Here is a 22,605-nt window from a genome sequence, read left to right as displayed (position 1 = left end):
TCTTTTATTTGCATTGAATTGCAGAGTACACAATGTCCTGCATTTTGATAGAATTTATAATAAAAGTTTAGCTTTAATAAGTGTTTTAGTTTAACTTGGAAGGAGCTTCTCTTGTGCAGCCGCTTTTCACCCCCTTTGGAGGAGGTACTTGGAGAAGAACCTCCAAAGATGATCTGAAAGTTCAGCCAAGTGGGAGATAGTTACAGATGTAAAGGACTTAAAAGTGTGGCTGTATTGAACGTCTGTGTATAGAATGTTGTTGAATGCTATTTAGCCAAAGAGCACAACTGCTACATATAACAGTATCGGGCATGCAAAACTACATGCTTTATTACATTATTTGGAATTGCTTTTATATGGCAGTGCACCTACTAGGCTAATGTTACATATACATTATAGATGTTACGTGTTTGTACTTTAAATCAACTCTGTCTGAAATGTCTTCTAAACAGTTAAGATACAGTTAATAACCATCTTGTGATTCATGTATTTCTTATGCTGGATGGAATCGGCTTAAATACCTCAGTCTTTTCTGCTTCGGACTGCTGATAGCATATTTCAAATACAAATGAACATGTAAACTGATAATATAAAATATTTACCCTGGCCACCATAAGTACACCCAGTCAAAAGGTCTTGATTCTGAGAAATGTTTGGGTCAAGTTTCCCAAACTTCATGGAGTAGTCATGAACTATATTAAACTATACTATATTAAAATATTTTCTTAGCAACAGTTGACTTTGGGCATGGATGGTATTGATGAGGGTTGAAAAATGTACACCTGCTAGGGTATATCCTACGCTTACAGGAAGAATTCTTTAACTTTTTGTATATTGTGATTAGATCTCTGGGTGTTTGCAGACTATAATTTCATACAGAAATGCTTTTCCTTTTATAGGGTACTGTGGTGCTGATATTAAGTCCATATGTGCTGAAGCAGCTTTATGTGCCTTGCGTCGACGTTATCCTCAAATTTACACCAGCAGTGTCAAGTTGCAGCTGGATATCTCTTCTATTAATATGACAGCTAAGGATTTTGTAGTGGCTATGCAGAAGACCATACCAGCTTCTCAGAGGGCAGTGACTTCACCTGGCCAAGCACTGTCCAGCATTTCAAAACCACTGCTTGAGAAAACACTTCAAAGAATCTTGGAAGTCTTATGGAATGTGTTTCCACATGCAGAACTGGCACAAAAAGGAGGGAAAACAGGTATTTGCATATTGATATCTATTTGGTGGAAAAAATGAGTGAATACTGAATCTAATTAAGTTTAGGACTAATTAGGACTGATGTGATACATAACACTGAAACAAGTTTTAACTTTTCTTCCCCTTTGAAAATTACTTATTCTTTTCCATAATTCTGCAAGCAAAACAAAAAACACCTAACTAATAAAGCTTGTAAGGAACTGAAACTCCAGACTGATTATTTAGCCATGAAAATAAGTCCACCCACACATACTTATATTTGTTATCTGTGGCCTAGAAGAAGCAACATTGCAAAGTTTAACTGAAGATGTTGGTGATTCTTGCTACTGGGAACCAAGAAAGGAGCTATGCAACAACCCTGCTATTTTGTTTGCCATGGGAAATTTATTTGGTACAAACCAAAGTACTTGAGAGTCTTTCTGCTAGTACTAGATGTAACTGTGGCACATTATTCATAATATCAAGCTGCCAGGAAGACATTCCAGAAAATATAATGGGTTTTACTGGATATGGGATAATGGACCACAGGATCAGGCAATTGATCTCTTCTGAATGGCTCCAGGCACTCAAACGTTTTATACAGTCTCTTACCAGTTTTAACCAGTTGAGCTAAACTGATTATTTTAATAGATCTGTCTGGTGTAGTCATCACATGGGAAATAATTTCATTATTCCAAATGTTCAAATTTGTCAGCTACTTACACGCTATAAGAAGTCAGAGGGAGATGCAGGGACTTTGTGTTTCTTGTGCCTGCTGCTTTCTCTCCAACTCTCAGCCATGACACAGCAAAGAAATATCAGGTACCATTGCTTGGAGGAACAGTTCGCAGGGGAAAATGATGAGACAGGAAAAGGGTGAAGCACCTATGCTTCTCCACTACATATAATACTCTCCTCCCACCATTTTAAATGACTACTACAAATACCTGAGGTATTAGGAATTTCAGGCTTGTACACTTCTTGACTTTATTAAATGGTTCTTGCTGCTTTTTTAAAAGTCTCAAGACTCTATCTGAGCAATGGAAAGCAGACTTTACAACAGGGGTGGGGAACATTTTCTGGCCAGTGGGCCAAACTTAGCTCGCCAGGGGTCCCAATTAGCTGCTTCCCCCTTGTGTGATGCCAGGTATAGGGCAGATCCTGATATGGCTTCAAAGAAACAATGGAGAGCTTAAAAAGTGAGCTCCCAAAGGTTCCTTTGCTGCTGCAGCTAGGTATATTCTCACCACCCATCAGCTGGTTTTCAGAGGTTCAAAGTGCAGTGCAGGACTGTTTACAAAAGGCTTTCAAATAGCCCTGTGCTGTGCTCTGAAGTCCTAACAATCAGAGCTTCAAAACGCAACATTGCCTGATGTCATAGGGAAGTCAAGTGATTGACAGTTGGGCAGACCTGCTCACCTGTCGGATTTGGCCTGCCAGGGTTGGGGAGATAAGGATCTGGCCTATTGGCTAGAAAAGGTTCTCCACCCCTGCTTTAGAAGAAACGATAGTCCTAGGCAGGTGTAGGACTACACTGTTCTTGGGGCCAGTCTTCTTCTCTGCCCGTGCTAAACAAGGAAGCAAAACTTGGCAGTTGTTTTGTACAAGTTGGCCTTTTCAGGCAACCTTTAAAAGAAACAAGGGCAGAGCTGAACTTCATGTTCTGACTGAAGGGTTTTTATCTGAATTGCAATATGAATTTATTTAAAATGTTTCTTCAAGATTCCAAGATGGTATCCAATAGCATGAATAAAATTATTAACACAACATATAAATACAATATCAGAATCTAACAAATAAACATAATGTACAGCAAAATAAACCTTGTAAACTAAAAAGTAGAGTAAGGCAAAATTCCAACTAAAAGATAATATAAAATGCTTGGTAAATAGGAAGATTTAAACCTGGTGCTGAAAAGACTGTCATTTAGTGCCATAAGTGTCTTTTGGGGCAGGGCATTCGAGAGTTGGGTCACCACAATTGTTACTCTTCTTCGTTCAGAGTTATATAGCTCCTTATTTAATATTATTTGGCTTCTTGACAGTCTGTTAGTCAAGTTTCCTGGAGCATTTTAAGTTACTGCATTGGTACCAAGTCACATCACTTTGAATCAGTGCAGATAAAATGTTATCAAATCTATTTATCCTTGTGAGAAGAAAGGGAATGTTTAGACACAATATTCTAAATTCAAAATTATTTTGTTTATTCTTTCACTTTTCAGATTTTGCTAGTCATGTATTAGACAGCGACTTGCTATACAGTGATGAAGAGGAATTACCAGTGTTTGAAACTGGACATTCTCAGAAAACATCTGATAAACAGAAGGAAACGTATCTTAGTTTTAACAGGTAAGTGATAAATTAAGGTTGTAGTTTTGCTTTTGTTTTTAAAAATGAAGCTTCATTATTTTCATGCATGAGGTGGTTGATGTCTTGTTTTGCTTACTTGGTACCTCATTCTTCCTGATCAGCAGTACTGAGGCTTGAAAGGCTGTCATTCAGTAACATCCGTCTTTTGAACCAAGCTACAGACTACAAATATGTGTAATTAAACACAATAGCTGCTGCTTCTATAGAAAAACAGAAGGTTTAGAGCAGAGAAGCAATGCTTTCCCATTAACTGCTTGCTCTCTTGTACACTTAGTGCTTGCAATTCGTGTTGTCTCATGCTATTCCATCAGAACTTCAAAAAAAGTAAGCTGCAGCTTAGCATTTTGATTAGAATAGTCATGACTATGCAAATTGCTCATTTTACTGGACCAAATTGATTTGTGAAAACTTGAGACTTCGATACAAGCAGAAAAGATTATAAATGAGCAAAGATTGCCAATTGTAGCTCAAGACAGTTGAATTCTTAGATGAATCTTGGGGATGATTTGTTCAATAATTTTGTATGAAGATTTGGAAAATGTAACTATAAATCATGTATATTTTACTGTTTCTGTAGGTTCATAGTGGTGGGAAACAGGTATAAGTTCATGGAATCTGCTACTTGCATGAACAGTGCTTGTGTAATGTGAACTGGTGTATATATGTTAATATTTCACTTTGCTGAGCAAGGGGAGAAATGGACTGAAATGTGGGGATGTCCTTGGATCAGACTGCAGAAATCTATGTTCTCGGTCAGTGGGATCGTGGAGCATACAGGAATGGGTTAACTCCTCCTGTAGGCAGAGTCAAACTGATACAAAGTGTTAGAGGGCTGCTAGCCTGAAGGGAGAGGGAACCACCCTCTAACTGCCAGTCTTGACTCTGCCTCCAGCGAGTTAATAGAGTCTACTGTATGCTCCTGTATCTCTTTTGGGTACGGGGGTGGAAAAGTGTTCTTTAGGTTTTAATTCTCAGCTTTTGGCTTCTCTGTCTGACCCCGCCCATCAGTGATTAGTTCAGACGGAGGGAGAGGAGAAGAAATTTACCTTTCAGGGGAGATAACCGGGAGTCGTCCCAGGCTTCTCCCATTCCATGAATTTCGCTTTTTCGCTGCTTTAACAGAAGGTAGCCGCGGACGCGACAGACAACTACTTCAGAGGCGGGAGGTAGCCGGGAGGTGACCCAGGCCCCTCCATTGCCTCAGGGTGGTGGTGCGTTCCCTTATGCCAGCCCTCCGATCTTCCTCTGAAGCGAGGCGGGAGGTAGCCGGAAGTCGTCCCAGGCCCCTCCATTGCCTCACAGTGGCGGCGTGTGTTTTCAGCCAGCTCTTCGCTCATTCCTCGAGTTGAAGTGGGGTAGGAGGTAGTCGGGAGTGGTCCCAGGCCCCTCCATTACCTCAGGACGCCAGTAAGTTCCAGCACCCGAATTCGGGTTCTTCTGGTGGGGGCAGGAGGTAGCCGGAAGCTGTCTAAGGGTGGAGGCATGTTTTTCAGAGCTCGATGGCAAGGAAGCTTCTGTAGCCGAAGGGGGGGTAGCCTAGAAGTGTCCCAGGCCCCCCTCTGTTTCGGCAGCAACAGCTACCCGTGCCCATGTCTGTAAGGGGGGGTAGCCAAGAGGCATCTCAGCTCTCCGTCTTAGCAGCAGCTCTCAATCATCCCTCTGTTTCCTGCCTTTTTTCCCCTTCCTCCAGCAGGGCAAACGCCAGGTCTGTGGGGGAAGGGAATTTTCCCACCATTAATAATCAGAGGCGAGAAAAGCAAGTCGGAAAGGAGACAGCAACATCTATCCAGCACTGACCCCCTTTTTTCTTCTGACCACCGTTGTGTCTAAGGGGTCTGGAGGAGGGGGCTCGCGTAGTACCGACCCCCCCCAAGATGCAGCACTTTGGCATGCGCGTGAGGCCGCAGTTCTGGCTATGCGGGCATTGGCGGCTAACTCCTTTCTGGCCCAGGCAGTGGTCAAATGGGTCAGAGCACTGATGGAAGAAGTCCCATCAGACGCCAGACATGGCCGCGAGGGTCTTAACCAGCTAGCCAAGACAGACGAATTCTTGGCTGATTCCTCCATGGGCAGTCTGCAGTACTCTGCTCGTGCTGTAGGCTATGCGGTGGTCGTAAGATTAAACATTTGACTTAAGCAGTGAGAGGTGGATCGCCATTCCAAAGCCAGCCTGTCTGTTCTCCCTTATGAGGAGGGCATCTTTTCGGCAAGTCCTTGGATCGTCATTTGGTGGATACCAAGGGCAGGAAGAAGGCCTTGCCCATGGCTAAGTAAAAGGATGAGGGCAAGCAATTTTTAGGAAGTCAGGGCAGTCCTTTCGTCCAAAAGCATGCTCTTCCGCATATAGGATCTACAGACAGAGCAGAGGTTCATGAAGATCTTACTGGGGCGCAGCTCGACAGCAACACCAAACCTCTTCAACGGGAGGTAGATCTGGTAGACAACGTCAGCCCAAGCCCAACTCCAAGCCAGCTCAATCATGACACCGTGGAGTACCCAGTTGGGGGCAGGCTGCAGTTTTTAGCGGAGGCATGGGCAGCATCCACTACCATGCCCAAACGCAATGGCGACCTCCGCACCATTTTTGGACTACCGGCCCAGGAAGTCCAAGTTGGAGACACTCTGGTTGATTGCAGAAGCAATTCAGCCTGGAGACTTTCTTGCCTCTTTAGACCTTATGGAGGCATATCTGCACGTTCCAATTCTGCCCCAGCATCACTGGTTCCTGTGATTGGCACTCGGAGGGCAGCAATTCCAATACAGAGCTCTGCCGTTCGGTCTTTCCTCCACTCCCAGAGTTTTCACGAAACTCCTGACAGCGGTGGGGGGAGGGGTCTACGCACTTGGGGTACATGTGTACCTCTACCTAAACGACCTCATCTGGGCCCTGTCTCTTCAGAGGGCAAGATGGGGTGTGGAGAATACTATCTACTGTCTGGAAGCCCACAGCTTTGTCGTCAACACATCCAAGAGGCATCTATTGCTGATGCAGCGCCTTCCACATCTGAGGGTACTGGTATATACAGAGTGGGCCACGTTGCTGTCGGAGGACAGGATATCCAAGCTCCAGTGTCAACTACTTACCTGTCTCAGCAGTAGGCAGGTCCAGCTGAGCGACCTGGCCAAGCTCCAGGGCTCAATGATAGCAGCAATGGTCTCAGTACCCTGGGCGAGATTTCACTCCAGAGCGTTATAATGGCTTCTGCTGCCTTTCCAGGACAAGATTGCTTGTTAGTGGAAGGGATTAGTTCTTGTCACCAGAGAAGCGAGGGTTTCTCTACGCTGGTGGTGCCATCTGCCCAATCTCCAGAAGGGTCTGTCCCTCAGGATTCCTTCAGTCACGGTTGTCACCACAGACGCCAGTTTCTCCAGATGGGGGGCGAAGTGCCTGAATCGGTTTGCACAGGGAACATGGCAGGCGCAGGAAAGGATGCATTCAATCAACTGGCTGGAGCTCTGAGTGGTCAGACTGGCTCTCCAGCACTTCCTACCCATCCTGCAACAAGCCCACGTACTGGTCCGTGCCGACAATGTTTCAACGATGGATCATTTGAACCATCGGGGGGGGGGACGAGGTCGGGCTCCCTGCAGAAGGAAACCAGTCTCCTCTTCAGATGGGCAGAATAGCACCTGATATCCATTGAAGCTGTTCATCTGAAGGGGACAATGAACACCCAGGCAGATTGGCTCAGCAGAGAGCAGGTACAACAGGGCTAATGGTCTCTCCACATGGAAGTCTTTCGCCAGCTGGCTCAGAGACAGGGGACTCCATGCATAGATCTCTTTGCATCCGAGATGAATGTGAAGGTCAACAGCTTCATGTCTCATTACAGGGAGCCCGGGGCACAGGACGCGGACGCCCTCTCTGTGCCCTGGCCCCAGGATCTACTATACGCTTCCCCCCCCCCTCTCCTGCCCAGGTTGCTATGCAGGCTCAGGGCTCTCCAAGTGCAGGCAGTGGTGATAGCTCCCCATTGGCCCAGACATCCATGGGTCTCCGACCTGGTAGACCTCAGCTTGAAACCTCCTTGGAGGCAGGATCTTCTCTCAGGGACCATTGCTCCACCCAGATCCAGACTGGCTTCAGCTTCACGTGTGGAAATTGAGCGGCGGTCCCTGGAGGAAGAGGGTCTCTCAGATAGGGTCATAGGCACCCTAATGGCCTCGCGCAGGCCCCCCACACAGCATTTACAAGACCACATGGAGAATTTTCAATCGGTGGCACAGGCGTAAGCACCTGTTTCACAGTGAGTGCAATCTTAGGATCATTTTGGATTTCCTGCAGGATGGTCTGGATCAGGGTTTGGCTCCTAGCACGCTGAAGCGCCAGGCAGTGGTGCTTGGTACTGTGGTTTCTCCACCAGAAGGTGACTCTTTAGCATCCCACCCCAGGGTCAAATGTTTTTTGCGGGGAGTATCCATCGTTTCTCCCCCCACTATACATAGATTTCTCTCTTGCAATCTGCCCTTGGTCCTTAGAGCCCTCTGTTCTTCACCATTTGAACCAGCTCGCACATCATCTATTAAGTTGCTCACCCTTAAGACAGTGTTTTTGGTGGCGGTGACGTCGGCTCGGAGGGTAGGAGAGATCGGAGCTCTCTCAGCCCGAGAGGAGTCTTGCACTTTTTACGCAGACAAAGTGGTTCTTTGTCCAAATCCTGCTTTTTTGCCCAAGGTGAATTCGGTGTTCCACAGGGGGCAGGACATTTCTTTGCCTAACTTGTGTCCGCACCCTATTCATCCTAGAGAAAAGGAATGGCACAAACTGGATGTCAGGCAGATACTCAGGATCTATCTAGACAGGACTGAGTCTTACCGTAAGATGGAGTCCCTATTTGTCTCCTTCAAAAAGGGAGCACAAGGATGTAAGGTGTCACGCTCCACTATCAGCAGGTGGGTCAGGGAGTGTGTGGCCATGGCCTATCAGGCGACAGACAGGTCTCCGCCAAGTGGCATCACTGCTCACTCAGTCAGAGGAGCAGCTGCCACGGCTGCACTCCACAGGGAGGCGCCACTGGAGGAGATCTGTAAGTCAGCTACATGGACACAGCCATCCACTTTTATCAAACACTATAAGGTGGATAAGTTCGCCTCTGCCGATTCAGCCTTCGGCACGAGGGTCCTTTAGAGAGTAGTGGCCTAGTCCTGCATCCCCCCCTAGGGATGTGGGGTTCACTGCTTCGGTACATCCCATTCCTGTATGCTCCACGATCCCACTGACTGAGAACGGAAAGTTGGACTTACCGTGAAGTGTCCTTCCGGTCAGTGGGGAGTGGAGCATACAGTCCCACCCTGCAGGGGTGGCTAGGCCAGGGGTGGGAAGGACCTCCTCTTCGAGGTCCATAGACGGCTCTCGTTTGCGTGGAAACCTGGATGGTGTAGGGAGGTCCTCCCATGACAACCTCCTGCACTGCCTACTATTGTTCCATATTCTTTTACTGCCTATGTTTCGCATGTTGTGTAATTTTTTACGATGTTCATGTGGCCGGCCCCGTCGGGTCAGCTTTATTATAACTGGCAGTTAGAGGGTGGTTCCCTCCCCCTTCCGTCTAGCCACCATCTAACACTTTGTATCAGTATGACTCTGCCTACAGGAGGAGTTAACCCATTCCTGTATGCTCCATTCCCCACTGACCAGAAGGACACTTCACAGTAAGTCCAACTTTCCGTTTAGGGTTGTGTTGAACAGATATTCTACAGAGGCTCCCAGAAGACATCCAATAGCCTTGGGATGGTGCTTCCTACTAGAGGCTGCTAGTAAAGCTATTCAACTCTTATTTCCTCCAAGGGAGGGCCTGCTTCACTTCCCTCGGGCCAGTTCTGCCAGCGGGCAAGTAGGATGCATGGTATTGGAAGTCCTAGCTTCCTTCTTTTTTTCTGTGGTTTTTAGATCCCCCTTGCACCTTCTTCTGAACACATCCTATGAATGGATTTGTGGTTCTTCATGGGGGATCACAAAGGCTCAGTTGCTGCCCAGACTTTGGGCCACACTACAGCAGCATGGTGGTGCTTTTTCTTTGAGTCCAACAAACTAGGCCAGATCCCTTGGGGTCTTGCTGGGAGTGACTGGACAAAAAAGTCTGCCCTTCTGTTCTTCACTCTCGCAGTCAAGGGATGCAGCACCTTGGAGCATTTTTGCCTGCATTACTCACTTCACACAGAAACTCATATGCATTTTCCAGCAGTCTGGATGTAGCTGATCTGAGTTTGCTGGGCACAGACCAGGCACCTATGGAGCAGGAGTCACAACAACAGTAGGATGGGATGAGTCCTTCCCATGTCACCCCCTACCCATATCTTGAAGGAGGAGGCCATTGACAAGTTTATGGGGTGAGTCCAGAAGGGAGAATAGATCAGGTTCTCACACTCTTCACAAGAACTGGAAAGAAGAAAAGTGGGCACACACATCTCAGCATAAACACAAAGATCACATGCCCCAATCCAGCTCCTTGTCCTGTACTTCAATCCTCTAAAGGGGTCCTCCCCATCCCCATAATCTTGGGCCCAGAGCCCTCTGCTTCTCCATCAGCCCTCCTCCCAGGGGACTCCAGCTTCAGGCAAAGCAAAACATTGAGCTCACTTGTCCCCATGCAAAGTCCCCTGCTGAGAAATTCCTTCTCGGGTCCAAATAGGCCTCAGATGCTTGCAGTAGGGAAGGAGGGAAGTTGTCAGAGGTAGAATCTCCCCTCCCCCCCAGCCCTTCTAGCCAAAGCGTAGCACAGATTACAGCTCTCTCAAGATCAGCCCTCAGCAGAAGAGCAGTCTGATTCTTCACCCAAGGGAGACAGGTCAGCCTTCCCTCAAGATCCCCTTCAAGCTCATTACAGTGCCCTTGGAAGAGGGAAACTGGTCAGTTGACTGAACTTGGTAGGTTCTGAGCCTCCTTAAAATTCTGGTGGTAGACACCCCAAGGGCTGCCCTCATTTTCACTGCAGTCAACCTTGTGGGTGTGGAGGAGGGCCCCGAAGACCCACATAACAAGAGGGTTTGAAGCATTGGCTTCAACCCCCTTCACCACAACCACTAATTCAATCTGTCAGGATCTGGTTCCATACTCTCCCCCTTCAATACTTGTTCCTTCCCTTCCAGGACCAGAGTGCCTGCCAAAGATGTGTTAAATTGTCCATTCCAAATAGTCCCAAGAGTTTCCCTGTCCATCCCCAGCATGATTATCATAATGATGGGTGCTAGCTTATTCTGATGGGGCATCCGCTGGACTACAGAGCAGCATAAGGGACCTGGTCAGAATCTCAGAGATCCCAGAGCATCAGCTGGCAGGAGTTGAAGATCATTAGCCTTGCACTGCATACAAATAAAGTAGACTTTTCCATAGACACTGCCTTTTGGCAGAAAGTTTCTGCAAAAGGTTGTGTTTCAGTAGAGTTTTGTTCTCTTGGGAGGCCTACCCTGTGAACTGAACTGCTCTGCTGTGACCCACGGATTTCAAATGCCCTCTGGGAACCTCTGAAGAAAATGGACATTTCGTACCATGAATTTGTTATCCAAATCATCAGGAGAGTGCTCTACTTGCCTTTTCTTTCATGGATGCCAGTGAGGTCTCCACGTGGGTTATAGTCCCCAATCAGCTCGAGACAGGAACCTGTCATAATTTTTTCTTGGCTCCTCCCCTTCTTACTGAGGTGATGCCAGTTCTGTTCCTGTCTCAGCTCGGGCAACAACCTTTGGCTGTTTTTCTCTCACTTCTGTAGACTATCAGCCTACGGCTCCTCTATTTTCCTTCGTTCTTTTCTATACTTCTTATTATCTTTCTCTTCCTCTTTTCGTACCTATTCTTTCTCTCCTGGCTGAGATATGGAAGCACTGCCGTCTTCTCACACCGCCAGGACAAAAACCCTTAGAGGAACAGGGCAGCACACAGTGGCTACTGTGGTTGGATCCCTGCAAAGCCATAAGGGGTCAGGGCAGCACTCAGCTCCTGCTGCAGTCAGTTCCCGGCCGCCGTCTGTCCCACAATCCCAGAACAAGAAGGGACACAAAAAATCAGGGCCACACCCAGCTCCTGCTGCGGTCAGTTCCCTGCAGATATTGGGCATGACGGCAACAGCTCCAGCGGACGCGCAACGTCCGGCCAGGGAGCATAGGCAAGGAGCCTCACGTCAGAGCATGAATTTCGCTGCTACATCGCGGCACAGCTCTAATTGGGGCGGAGGCCTACTGTGCGAAGTGAGCCTTTCACCACTGCCTACTGCCTCTTCCAGCTCCCTAATGATTTTTCCCGCCGAAAAGGCGGCGGCGGCCATCTTGAGTGGCACTCAAGAGACGTGTTCGATAGAGCCTGCAGTCCAGTGCCATCTACTGGAGCAGCCGGACGACAGCAGATCGGAGGATGAGGGAACGACGGAAGCCCATGGGCGGTATGGCCCCCCCGTCTCTCCACCCCAGCTCTCTCCTCAGCCTATGCCAGCTCCTTTAATAACCCCTTCAATGACGCTGGCACAGTTGTTTTCGCCTGACGTAATTTGGCAACTTAACCAGGCACTATTAGAGGAGGTCCCACCATTTACTGTGATACCCCCCAATACTCCACAATGCCCACAGCCTACGGCAGTAGCCGCCCCCCCACCATGTAAGAGACCACGCCAGGTTGCCAGACAGCTTTCCCCTGACCGGACTTTGGTGGCTATGGGTACGGGGTATTATGAGCGGGACCACCAGGATGCCCTATCAGAAATTGGATCTACAGGGTCCATGGATGACGGAGAATGGACCGATGCCTCAGAAACAGAGGCTCAAAACTCGGTCAGACTATTTTTGGAAGTTCATTTTGAACCATTATTAAAAAAGGTGATTGCTTCCCTGGAGCTGACTAAGAACATAAGAAGAGCCTGCTGGATCAGGCCAGTGGCCTATCTAGTCCAGCATCCTGTTCTCACAGTGGCCAACCAGGTGCCTGGGGGAAGCCCGCAAACAGGACCCGAGTGCAAGAACACTCTCCCCTCCTGAGGCTTCCGGCAACTGGTTTTCAGAAGCATGCTGCCTCTGACTAGGGTGGCAGAGCACAGCCATCACGGCTAGTAGCCATTGATAGCCCTGTCCTCCATGAATTTGTCTAATCTTCTTTTAAAGCCATCCAAGCTGGTGGCCATTACTGCATCTTGTGGGAGCAAATTCCATAGTTTAACTATGCGCTGAGTAAAGAAGTACTTCCTTTTGTCTGTCCTGAATCTTCCAACATTCAGCTTCTTTGAATGTCCACGAGTTCTAGTATATTATGAGAGAGGGAGAAGAACTTTTCTCTATCCACTTTCTCAATGCCATGCATAATTTTATACACTTCTATCATGTCTCCTCTGACCCGCCTTTTCTCTAAACTAAAAAGCCCCTCCTCGTAAGGGAGTCGCTCCATCCCCTTGATCATTCTGGTTGCCCTCTTCTGAACCTTTTCCAACTCTAGAATATCCTTTTTGAGATGAGGCGACCAGAACTGTACACAGTATTCCAAATGCGGCCGCACCAGGACTGCTCCTTCTGAGGAACAACCTACCTCCTCCAGGCCAGCTATGGTACTGCCTACTGTTAAGACCGGGCCAAAGGGCATTCCGTGCCCACCTATGCTGTTGGCTAATATTCAACAGGAGTGGGAGCTACTGCTATACCCCAAAAGAGGGACTAACTGGGCTAATAGACTATATGCCTTAGAACCCAGTGTTATGGAACAGTTGCGGGCCCCAGACGTGGATGGGCCTATTACTGTGCTCCTGTCACATTCGATCTTGCCACGGGATGGGGATGCTCATCTCAAAGATCCCATACAGCGCAAGTCAGATCTAGCACTTAAGTGGGTACATGAAGCGACGGCTATGTCCATAAGAGCCTCTGTGGCAGCTTCAGTATTCCCTAGGGCATCACTGCTGTGGATTGAGGACCTAGCCCAAAATCAGGAGCTGGAGGTCTCCAAGTTACGAAAGTCCATTTTAAAACTCTCACGCTGCATGGCCTTCGTAGCAGACGCTACTATGGATTCCTCACAATTTGCAGCCAGGGCTATGGCCACGGCAGTGGTAGCCAGGCGCCTAGTATGGCTTTCACATTGGGATGCGGACAATGCATCCAGATTTAATCTAGCCACGGCTAAATATACAGGTGGGAAATTATTTGGGGAAGACAATCTGGCGGAGGTATTGGTGGACAATAAAGATAAAAAGAAAGTTATGCCCTCACAGGGGAAAGAGGAAAGAAAGCCATTCCGACGCTATACTCCCACTTTCCAGACGCGTTCCTTTCGTGGCTCAAGGCCCTTCTTCAGCAACAGACAGAGGAATTTTAGAGGCTCCCGTTTTCCCTGGCAAAACCAGAAGCCTCCACAGAGATTCCACCAGAATAGACAGCAGTCCTACCAGACTAGGCAGCAGCGTCAACCACAACAACGTTTCTGACTCTGTACCTGTCGGAGGTCGACTCAATTACTTCCTAAACCAATGGCAGACAACAACAAAAGACAAATGGGTCCTGAGCATTATCAAAGACGGGTACAGACTGGAGTTACATCAGTATCCACCCCCACGTTTCGTCTTCTCACACAGACCGACATCACTACAAAAACACGGAACATTCCTAGCAGAAATAGAGCACCTTCTACAAATCTCAGCTATAGAACCCGTCCCCATGGACGAACGGTTCTCAGGAGTGTACTCCCTCTTCTTTTTGGTGGCAAAAAAGGACAGTTCATTCAGGGGGGTGCTCGACCTCAGGTTTGTCAACCAGTTCCTGAAACGCAGGACTTTCCGGATGGAAACTATAGCTTCAATCAGAGAGGCACTCCAACCCCAGGACTATTTGGCATCCATAGACCTCAAGGAGGCCTACCTGCACATTCCAATTCACCCCACGCACAGAAGGTTGCTCAGGTTCACATACGACAAGAAACACTTTCAGTACAAAGCCCTGCCATTCGGACTTGCCACAGCACCCAGGATATTCACCAAGGTGCTGGCAGCAGCACTCTCAGGCCTACGTCTGAAAGGGGTGCACCTCTCCCCTTATCTGGACGACCTACTTCTCAGGTCTCAGTCGTTTACCCAGGCAAACAAAGACTTAAATCTTACACTCAGTTTCCTACAAAACCACGTTTTTTTAGTGAATGTTCAAAAGAGTCACCTCTACCCCACGCAATCACTTATACACCTGGGCACGGTGGTAGACACCCTTGCTCAAACTATAACGCTGGTGCCACAACGAATCCGGGCCATCACAGACCTAGCACGCTCCATACGCGACCAAACGAAATCAGACTTGATGCGCCTGGCAAAACTGCTCGGGATGATGGCATCATCTATAGCAGTTACACCATGGGCCAGACTTCATTCACGTCCTCTTCAACATCTTCTGATCAAGTTCCAGAGAGACATCGCCTCGAGGCGACACCGTGTGATTGCCTTACCACACAAAGTGCGTCAGTCTCTCACCTGGTGGCATCAGGACTCGAATTTGTCCAGGGGGATCCCGATACAGGACCCGCCTCACGCAATAATTACTTCAGATGCCAGCCTCTGGGGCTGGGGGGCTCATTATATGGATCTCTTTGTACAAGGACGTTGGAGTCCACCAGAGACAGCCAGGCCCATCAACTGGCTGGAACTGAGGGCAGCTCACCTGGCGCTGAAGCATTTCTTTCCCAGTCTTCACTACCCCGATGTATTGATCAAAACAGACAACACCTCGACCAGATCATACATAATGAGACAAGGAGGGACCCGATCCAAGCTCCTCAGTGGAGAAACAATAGCCATGCTGTCCTGGGCAGAGCAGCGCCTTACATCTGTATCGGCGGAATACCTGCAGGGAGCAATGAATGATCGGGCGGATTGGCTCAGCAGATGTCAGAAATTCCCAGGGGAATGGGCACTCAACAGAAGCGTCTTCCTGATGGTTCAACAACACTTCGGAAAATTAGAGGTGGACCTCTTTGCCTCGGACACAAACTATCAGATCCCTCGATATTTTGCAAGATTCCACATGCGTGGGGCGGAACAGATAGACGCACTGACGGCGAGTTGGCCACAGCTCCTACTGTATGCATTTCCACCAACTCCTCTCCTCACCAGAGTCCTCAACAAGATCAGGAGGGAAGAGGTGCAGGTGGTCCTAATAGCCCCATACTGGCTGAGAAGACCGTGGTTTGCAGACCTAGTCCAGCTGTCTGTCAGAACCCCCCTTCCACTTCCAAATCGACACGACCTGTGACTTCCGGGAAGGGTGACTTAGCCTGTGCCTGCTTTTGAGACGGGCTCCTGCCTCAAAAGAAGCTTATTCAGATATATCAGTCAGTTTTTTCTTTTTTTTTTGACTGATTAAACTTCTCCCGGGTAGGGAGAAACGAAGAGATTAACCTCAAAGCCTATTTTTGTTGGGACGACCAGATCTCATTAATTTATGGGACGAGGTCCAGCCGACGAAGGTGGGACGGATTTTCAACAGCAAGCTCTATCTGATAAAGCGAACGTTCACCTTATCTTCTAAGAGAGAACGCACTAACAGGCAAGCACCCTTCTTTCTATATTTTTCTTTTACTTGACTTAAATTGTTGCTGTTTAAAAGAGATTTGCCAGATTGATCGGTTTTTGACATCTCACTGGGGAGCCGTAACTTCTCTCTGCTACGCACTAATTAATAGCTTATCTCTGTTTTTGTTGCAAAAAGCTGTCCTGGATTTGCATTCTAAAGATACACACAGAAGAGGGATTTCTATTCCAGATTTTTATTTTGAAAAATATTATACTGTTTTGAGACTACTCTCTTTTTGGTCTATTTTATTTTGACGAATCTGTTTCTTGACGATTGCCATTAATTGCTTCGATCCTGGGAACTGCATTTTGTTTACTTAACTATTGGAGAGATAAGGCTGTCTGCTCTGTTTATACTGTGATGTCACCAAGTTTGGAGCATTAACCCAATTGTTGCTGAAATAAGAAGTGGTTTTCCTATATTTTTCTTTTAAAATGGCAATTAAGAAAGTGGCTGAGAATCTGGAAATAACTATGTTTCAGAGAATAATGAATGAGATTGAGATAACGAAAATTGAATTGAGTAAAATGAAGCAGGAGATTAAAGATATAAGGGTCCCTGTGAGAGAGGTGACCCTGGAAGGGGTCCCTGTGAGAGAGGAGACCCCGGAGATTGGAATAGGGGTCCCTGTGAGAGAGGAGACCCTGGAGACTGGAATAGGGGTCCCTGTGAGAGAGGAGATCCCGGAGATTGGAACAAACGTGGAACAGGAACAAGATTTGGAGTCTATGGACTTTAGAAATAAAATCTATTGTTTGGAACTCAATGTTATCTCTGAAGAAATTAATGAAGACTCTAGAGATAAAGTTATCAATGGCATGGATTATCTTCTGGACTGGAATGATGTGATGGAGCCCAATATAGAGAAAATCTATGGAATTAACTGCAGCCATGTGACAATGGAAAAACTTTTAAGAGATGACCCAGTGTATTTTGAAAAAAAGAACAGAGATATGATTTTACAGCAGTATTTCAGCAACTTATTCAGAATGGATGGCAAGAAAATATTTGGGATAGAGGTAATTCCCATCAGACTCTTATTATACGACTATGGCTTTGACAGCAAGATTATTATGGAATACTGATAATGGAAGATTGGATATCGAAATTACTGGACTTAACAAGACTACTGAAGATGGAAGATGGAAAATGGAACTAATAGAGATAATAGAACAATGACTACTGAAATTACTGAACCTAACAGATTCTGATGTGATGGATTAATTGAAATGTTTATTTTGACTATGGTTATGACAATAAGATTATCATAATTAGTAATGAGATGGATTAATCGATATGCTTATCTGGAAAAAAAATTGATAGATATATTTCTTAAAGAATTGAAACCTCTCTTTGACTTTTTGTGGAAAGAATAAAGTAATGTTTATGAGATTTGATGATTAAGTAAGATAACTACTGGAGGAAAGTGATTTTATAATATGACTTAAGAGACAGGATTGCTATATATTATAGACTTATAACTGATTTGATCTTTGACAAATGGGAAGTCAATATTTTACTCTTTATTTTTTATTTTTGTTTTTTTTTTTTTTTTTCTTCTTTTCTTTTTTTCTTTTTGTTTAACTATTTTTGATTTTGTTTTTTGTCTTTGAATGTTTTATGATTTTGTCTTGTATGTTTTATGAAAATCTGAATAAAAATTATTGAAAAAAAAAAAAAAAACAAATCGACACGACCTGTTACATCAGGGACCGGTCCTCCACCCAGACCCAGCCTGGCTTCAGCTAGTCGCCTGGAGGTTGAACGGAGCAGGCTGTTAGCATTAAATATTTCACCTGATGCGACAGCAACTATCCTGGCGTCACGTAGGTCATCTACGCTCAGGATATACCAATCCACTTGGGCAGCTTTCCTGCGTTGGTGTACAGAGCACGACACCAATCCTATGACGGCATCCGCACCACATATCCTGCAGTTCCTCCAGGACGGCTTCCACCAGGGTCTACGTCCTAACATCCTCAAACGTCAGCTATCGGCGCTTGCATCCGTTCTATCTTTAGATGAAGGGGTCTCTCCAGCGTCACATTCGCTGCTCAAGAGATTTCTAAGAGGAGCAACCGTTATCAGCCCTCCAGTAGTGCACAGATTTCCTTCATGGCACCTCCATACAGTGTTGACCGCACTACAGAAATCTCCATTCGAACCCCTGCAGACGGTTCCTTTGCAAATACTCACCTTCAAAGTCACGTTCCTCATAGCAATCACATCAACACGCAGGATATCAGAGATTCAGGCTCTATCAGTGCAAAAACACCTCTGCATTTTCCATAACAATAGAGTTGTACTGAGGATCGACCCTAGCTTCATACCAAAGGTCAGGTCTCAGTTTCACCTGCAACAGGAGATTGTGCTGCCCACGTTCTGCCCAAATCCTAAACACCCCATGGAAAGGGCATGGCACTCCCTCGATGCGAGGAGGGCGTTGAAGGTATACATCAATAGGACAGCTCAATTCCGTAGATCGGAATCTCTGCTGGTATCATTCCATCCTCCGACTCTAGGCCACAAGGTGTCAAAATCAACTATAGCTAGATGGCTAAAGGCATGTATTCCTTAGCCTACAGATCACTCAGTAAACCCGTGCCACAGGGAATCACGGCGCATTCCACTAGAGCGGCAGCCACAACAGCGGCCTTTTCAGCTAATGCCCCATTGGAGGAGATCTGCAGGGCAGCAACTTGGGCCTCACCTTCGTCGTTTACCCAACACTACAAAATGGACTTATACGCATCTGCAGAGGCCGCATTCGGTCGTAGGGTTCTCCAGCAGGTTCTTCCTCAATAGACCCACCCTATGGCCGAGCTTTGGTACGTCCCACATGGAGACCTCACTGGCATCCATGAAAGAAGGTACAGTTGGACTTACCGTGAACGGTGTTTCTTCATGGATGCCATGAGGTCTCCACGACCCTCCCTATGAGGGGCTGGGAAATCCATCTGCAATCTGTGTTATCTGCTCTTATTCTGTTGTTATATCTTCTGATTTGTTCTTTCTATGTTACACTGAGGTGAAGTTCCGAGCTGGTCAAGAAAGAGAACTGGCATCACCTCAGTAAGAAGGGGAGGAGCCAAGAAAAAATTATGATAGGTTCCTGGCTCGAGCTGATTGGAGACTATAACCCACGTGGAGACCTCATGGCATCCATGAAGAAACACCGTTCACGGTAAGTCCAACCGTACCTTCTGGAACCAGCACTGGTGATTCTGTTTTGTCATAGTTCTACGGTTTCTGCCAGTGTCATCCATATGGGGAGATAGGCAGGGGTTCCTGAGGTTATATCCATTTCCTTCCATACTATATGTTTCTTTATTAATTGTACTTGTGTTAATTACTTTGCAGCTGTTGCCTAGTGTTTGTTTCTCCTATTGTAGTTAGGGGTCATTTGGTATAGGGATTTGGATCAGCCCCTCCCCTACAGGGATAAAAGTTGATTAACTTTGCCTGTGGGCTCCAATAGGCAGTGCCCTCCTGAGGATGTCAAATGCCTTCCAGGAAACCCAGATAACAGAAATTCATATGAAATTTAAATTCTCTCACTTTTTGTAGAAGTGCTTATAGCCAGCCAACATCTTACCGACCAAGACTTTTAATAGCAGGAGAACCAGGATTTGGACAAGCCTCTCATTTGGCTCCAGCAGTTATACATGCTTTGGAAAAGTTTGCCGTGTATACACTGGATCTTTCCATTCTCTTTGGAGTTGGTATCAAAACACCTGAAGAAACATGTGCCCAGGTGAGGCTAGTGGAATATTTCTCTTTTATCAGAAGCATACATGTATATATTTCAGCACTTATAAACCATTCTACATTCAAAGAATACCCAAGCAGTGTTCAAAAATAAAATATAAAACATAATACCATTGTTTAAAAACATGAAGCCAACAAGAGTTACAGTTTATAGTAATACAGTGAACTAATTTGGGAAGGCTTGGGAGAAAAGGTTTTCAACAAACATTGAAAACATAGCAATGTTTGGGTTTGCTTCGCTTTCTAGTGAAGGAGAATTCCCCAAAACTCAATTGTCAAATGTGGGTGGGAGACTTGTTTTTCTAGAGGAGCGTTGTTGTTGTTTTTGGTTTGGCCAAGGTTTAACAGTTATAATTATGATTAACATAAAATGCTAATATGAATGCTGTTAAGGCATGCATGGTGTGGTGGTTTTTTTTAGTTATTTTATATCTTGCTTTTCTAACATCATGGAACTCAAGGCAGCATTTCCATCCATTCAGACTCAGACCTATTTAGTTTAGCAAGGTTACTGCGCCATGTTCCTGCAGATAGTTCCCTGGTTCCTTATACTTCCTGGTTCCTGGTACTGCTTGCATTTGATTTAATTTTAAATTAATCTGGTTAGCTGTTGGGATCAAGTTTATATTTGATTGCAAATGCCTTCCAAAAAATATTTTAGAATAAAGATTCAGTTGAATTTTATGTAAGTTTTAAAATGAGAGAGGCAAGAAAGTGGTATGAAGAAGTACCCTGGGAAAAAGATTGTTGCTGGAGCAAGTCCATTGATACGTTGCATTATGCATATTTTATCTACCTGTTTTTATAGATGGTTTTGGTTTGTACTGATGGAGAAATTTTTATTTTCTCCTGTGGGATCTTTGCTGGGTATCCTTTAAATAATCTATGATACAGGCTTAAAGCAAAAAGGTAGGTCTTTATTGGTATACAAACATATGCAAGGACAGTCCCCCATAAATCTGAGAAGGACTTTATCTTTTACGCTCACTGAGCCGTAAGGTTGCTGGATCAGTGATTTTAGCGCAGTTCACAGGGAAAGCAGGAGAGGGAGAGGTTGAGGCCTTAATGGGAGTGGTTGAAGGGGAAACCACTAAGGTGATAGATACTGTTACCACCCTAGGGCTCATTCAGTCATACTGTTCATTCGTACACACTCACTTCCCGGGTAAATACTACAAACTTACACATGGTAGTCTGTCTAGACTCGAACTAGGAACAGCCACCATTCGCACGTGTGTACACATGGTACAGCCTGTCTTAGACTCGAACTACAACAGCTACCATTAATAACCCAGTCTCGAACTGGTTTAATAATTAACAATACTTACCCAGCCTTGAACTGGAATAACAATAATATAATACCCTCCAGACTTGAACTGGACTTAACTATACCCTCCCAGATTCCTATTTTCCCCCCAAACAGTTTTGCTATAGGCCTGTATAAATATAATTTGTCAATACAACATGGAAAGACTCTTTAAAAAAATGGACTCTCCCCGCCAAGAAAGAGGGGAGTCTGGAAGGGCTAGGAAGGAAAGGACAGCAAGGAGTTGAGATTTTAAAGTGGATCTCTTACCCTTTTCTTTTGCGTGCTTCCATGGTCCCTCTTCCCTGCCCTTAATCGCAGCTCCTGCCTCACTACCTGGAGTCCCAGCGTGACCCCACGTTGGGTGCCAAACTGATGGAGAAATTTTTATTTTCTCCTGTGGGATCTTTGCTGCGGGTCCTTTAAATAATCTATGACACAGGCTTAAAGCGAAAAGGTAGGCTTTTATTTGGTATACAAGCATATGCAAGGACAGTCCCCCATAAATCTGAGAGGGACTGTAATGAGGTATGGTGTGCAAAGATCTTTTATACCTTAAAATTACAGCATGTGACAGTAATTAACCAATCCCCCAAGTTCTTTTCTATTTAACGTAAGTTTCTTCCCTCTTGAAATATTTCCAACCAACCAGATAACTTTATTAACATAATCAAGTAAATAATCAAGTAAATACCTCCCATCTCCATTGTGTTCATTGATGTCAATCTGTCTCCTTGGCTGATATTACCACTATTCTAATGTCATATATTACTGATGATCTTGTACGGTTCTGAAACCAATATGTACCATTCCATTCCATAATGGCTCCTGATCATTCAAGCTGGTTAAGGAACCATCTCTAACGGCATGTTCCTTGGGTGAAGCCATGATATCAAAGCCAAATCTGGCCCTCCCTAGAGTGACTGGCAATTTCTATATGAAATTCTACTTATAACTACTTTGCTTTAGAGAAAGATTAATTTAAATCACCAATTATAACCAAAAGCCACATAATATAAAGAATATAATATAAAGAATGATTAGGGAACACAGTAAAGAAAAAGGGGTAAATGGCAGCCAGCCACTCTCCATCAAACACAGAGGGAAGCTGAAAGGTGGCCCCACACACTTACTACATTTATGGAATAAAATTATGCACATCATGCTATTTTAAAAAGAATCAATATGAAGCTAAAATTCTATCTCATTTCTACCTTGATCTGTTACAAAGATTTCCTTTAGCTGAAGCTATTTGCTCTATTAGTAAAAGAGATCAGAAGCCCCGTTTCCAAGATCACATAGTAAAAAAATATTAAGAGATTGTACACATTTGTTCAGACAATACCAGATTAATGATCTGTGGTCATGCATTAGCCATTTGGCACCGAAAGATGCTCAGGAATTTTGTAGGAAGGTGAGCTCAACCTTTTTTTTCTGCTTTCTGCACC

The 22,605-nt window shown here is 45.6% G+C and overlaps 1 protein-coding gene across 4 annotated transcripts in view; it reads left to right on the top strand.

The window, feature by feature from the left end:
* ATAD2 (ATPase family AAA domain containing 2) overlaps positions 1 to 22,605 on the top strand; it is an 85,610-nt gene that overhangs the window by 29,914 nt on the left and 33,091 nt on the right. For all 4 annotated transcript variants that reach the window (XM_061606038.1, XM_061606046.1, XM_061606055.1 and 1 more), the window contains exons 16-18: positions 900 to 1,211; positions 3,411 to 3,537; positions 19,651 to 19,837. In XM_061606038.1, the coding sequence (XP_061462022.1) occupies positions 900 to 1,211; positions 3,411 to 3,537; positions 19,651 to 19,837 (626 nt within the window). The remainder of the gene's footprint in view (positions 1 to 899; positions 1,212 to 3,410; positions 3,538 to 19,650; positions 19,838 to 22,605) is intronic.

This window comes from Rhineura floridana, chromosome 1 (genome assembly GCF_030035675.1).
Source record: "Rhineura floridana isolate rRhiFlo1 chromosome 1, rRhiFlo1.hap2, whole genome shotgun sequence".
NCBI lineage: Eukaryota > Metazoa > Chordata > Lepidosauria > Squamata > Rhineuridae > Rhineura > Rhineura floridana.
This window is presented reverse-complemented; position numbering and strand designations above follow the sequence as displayed.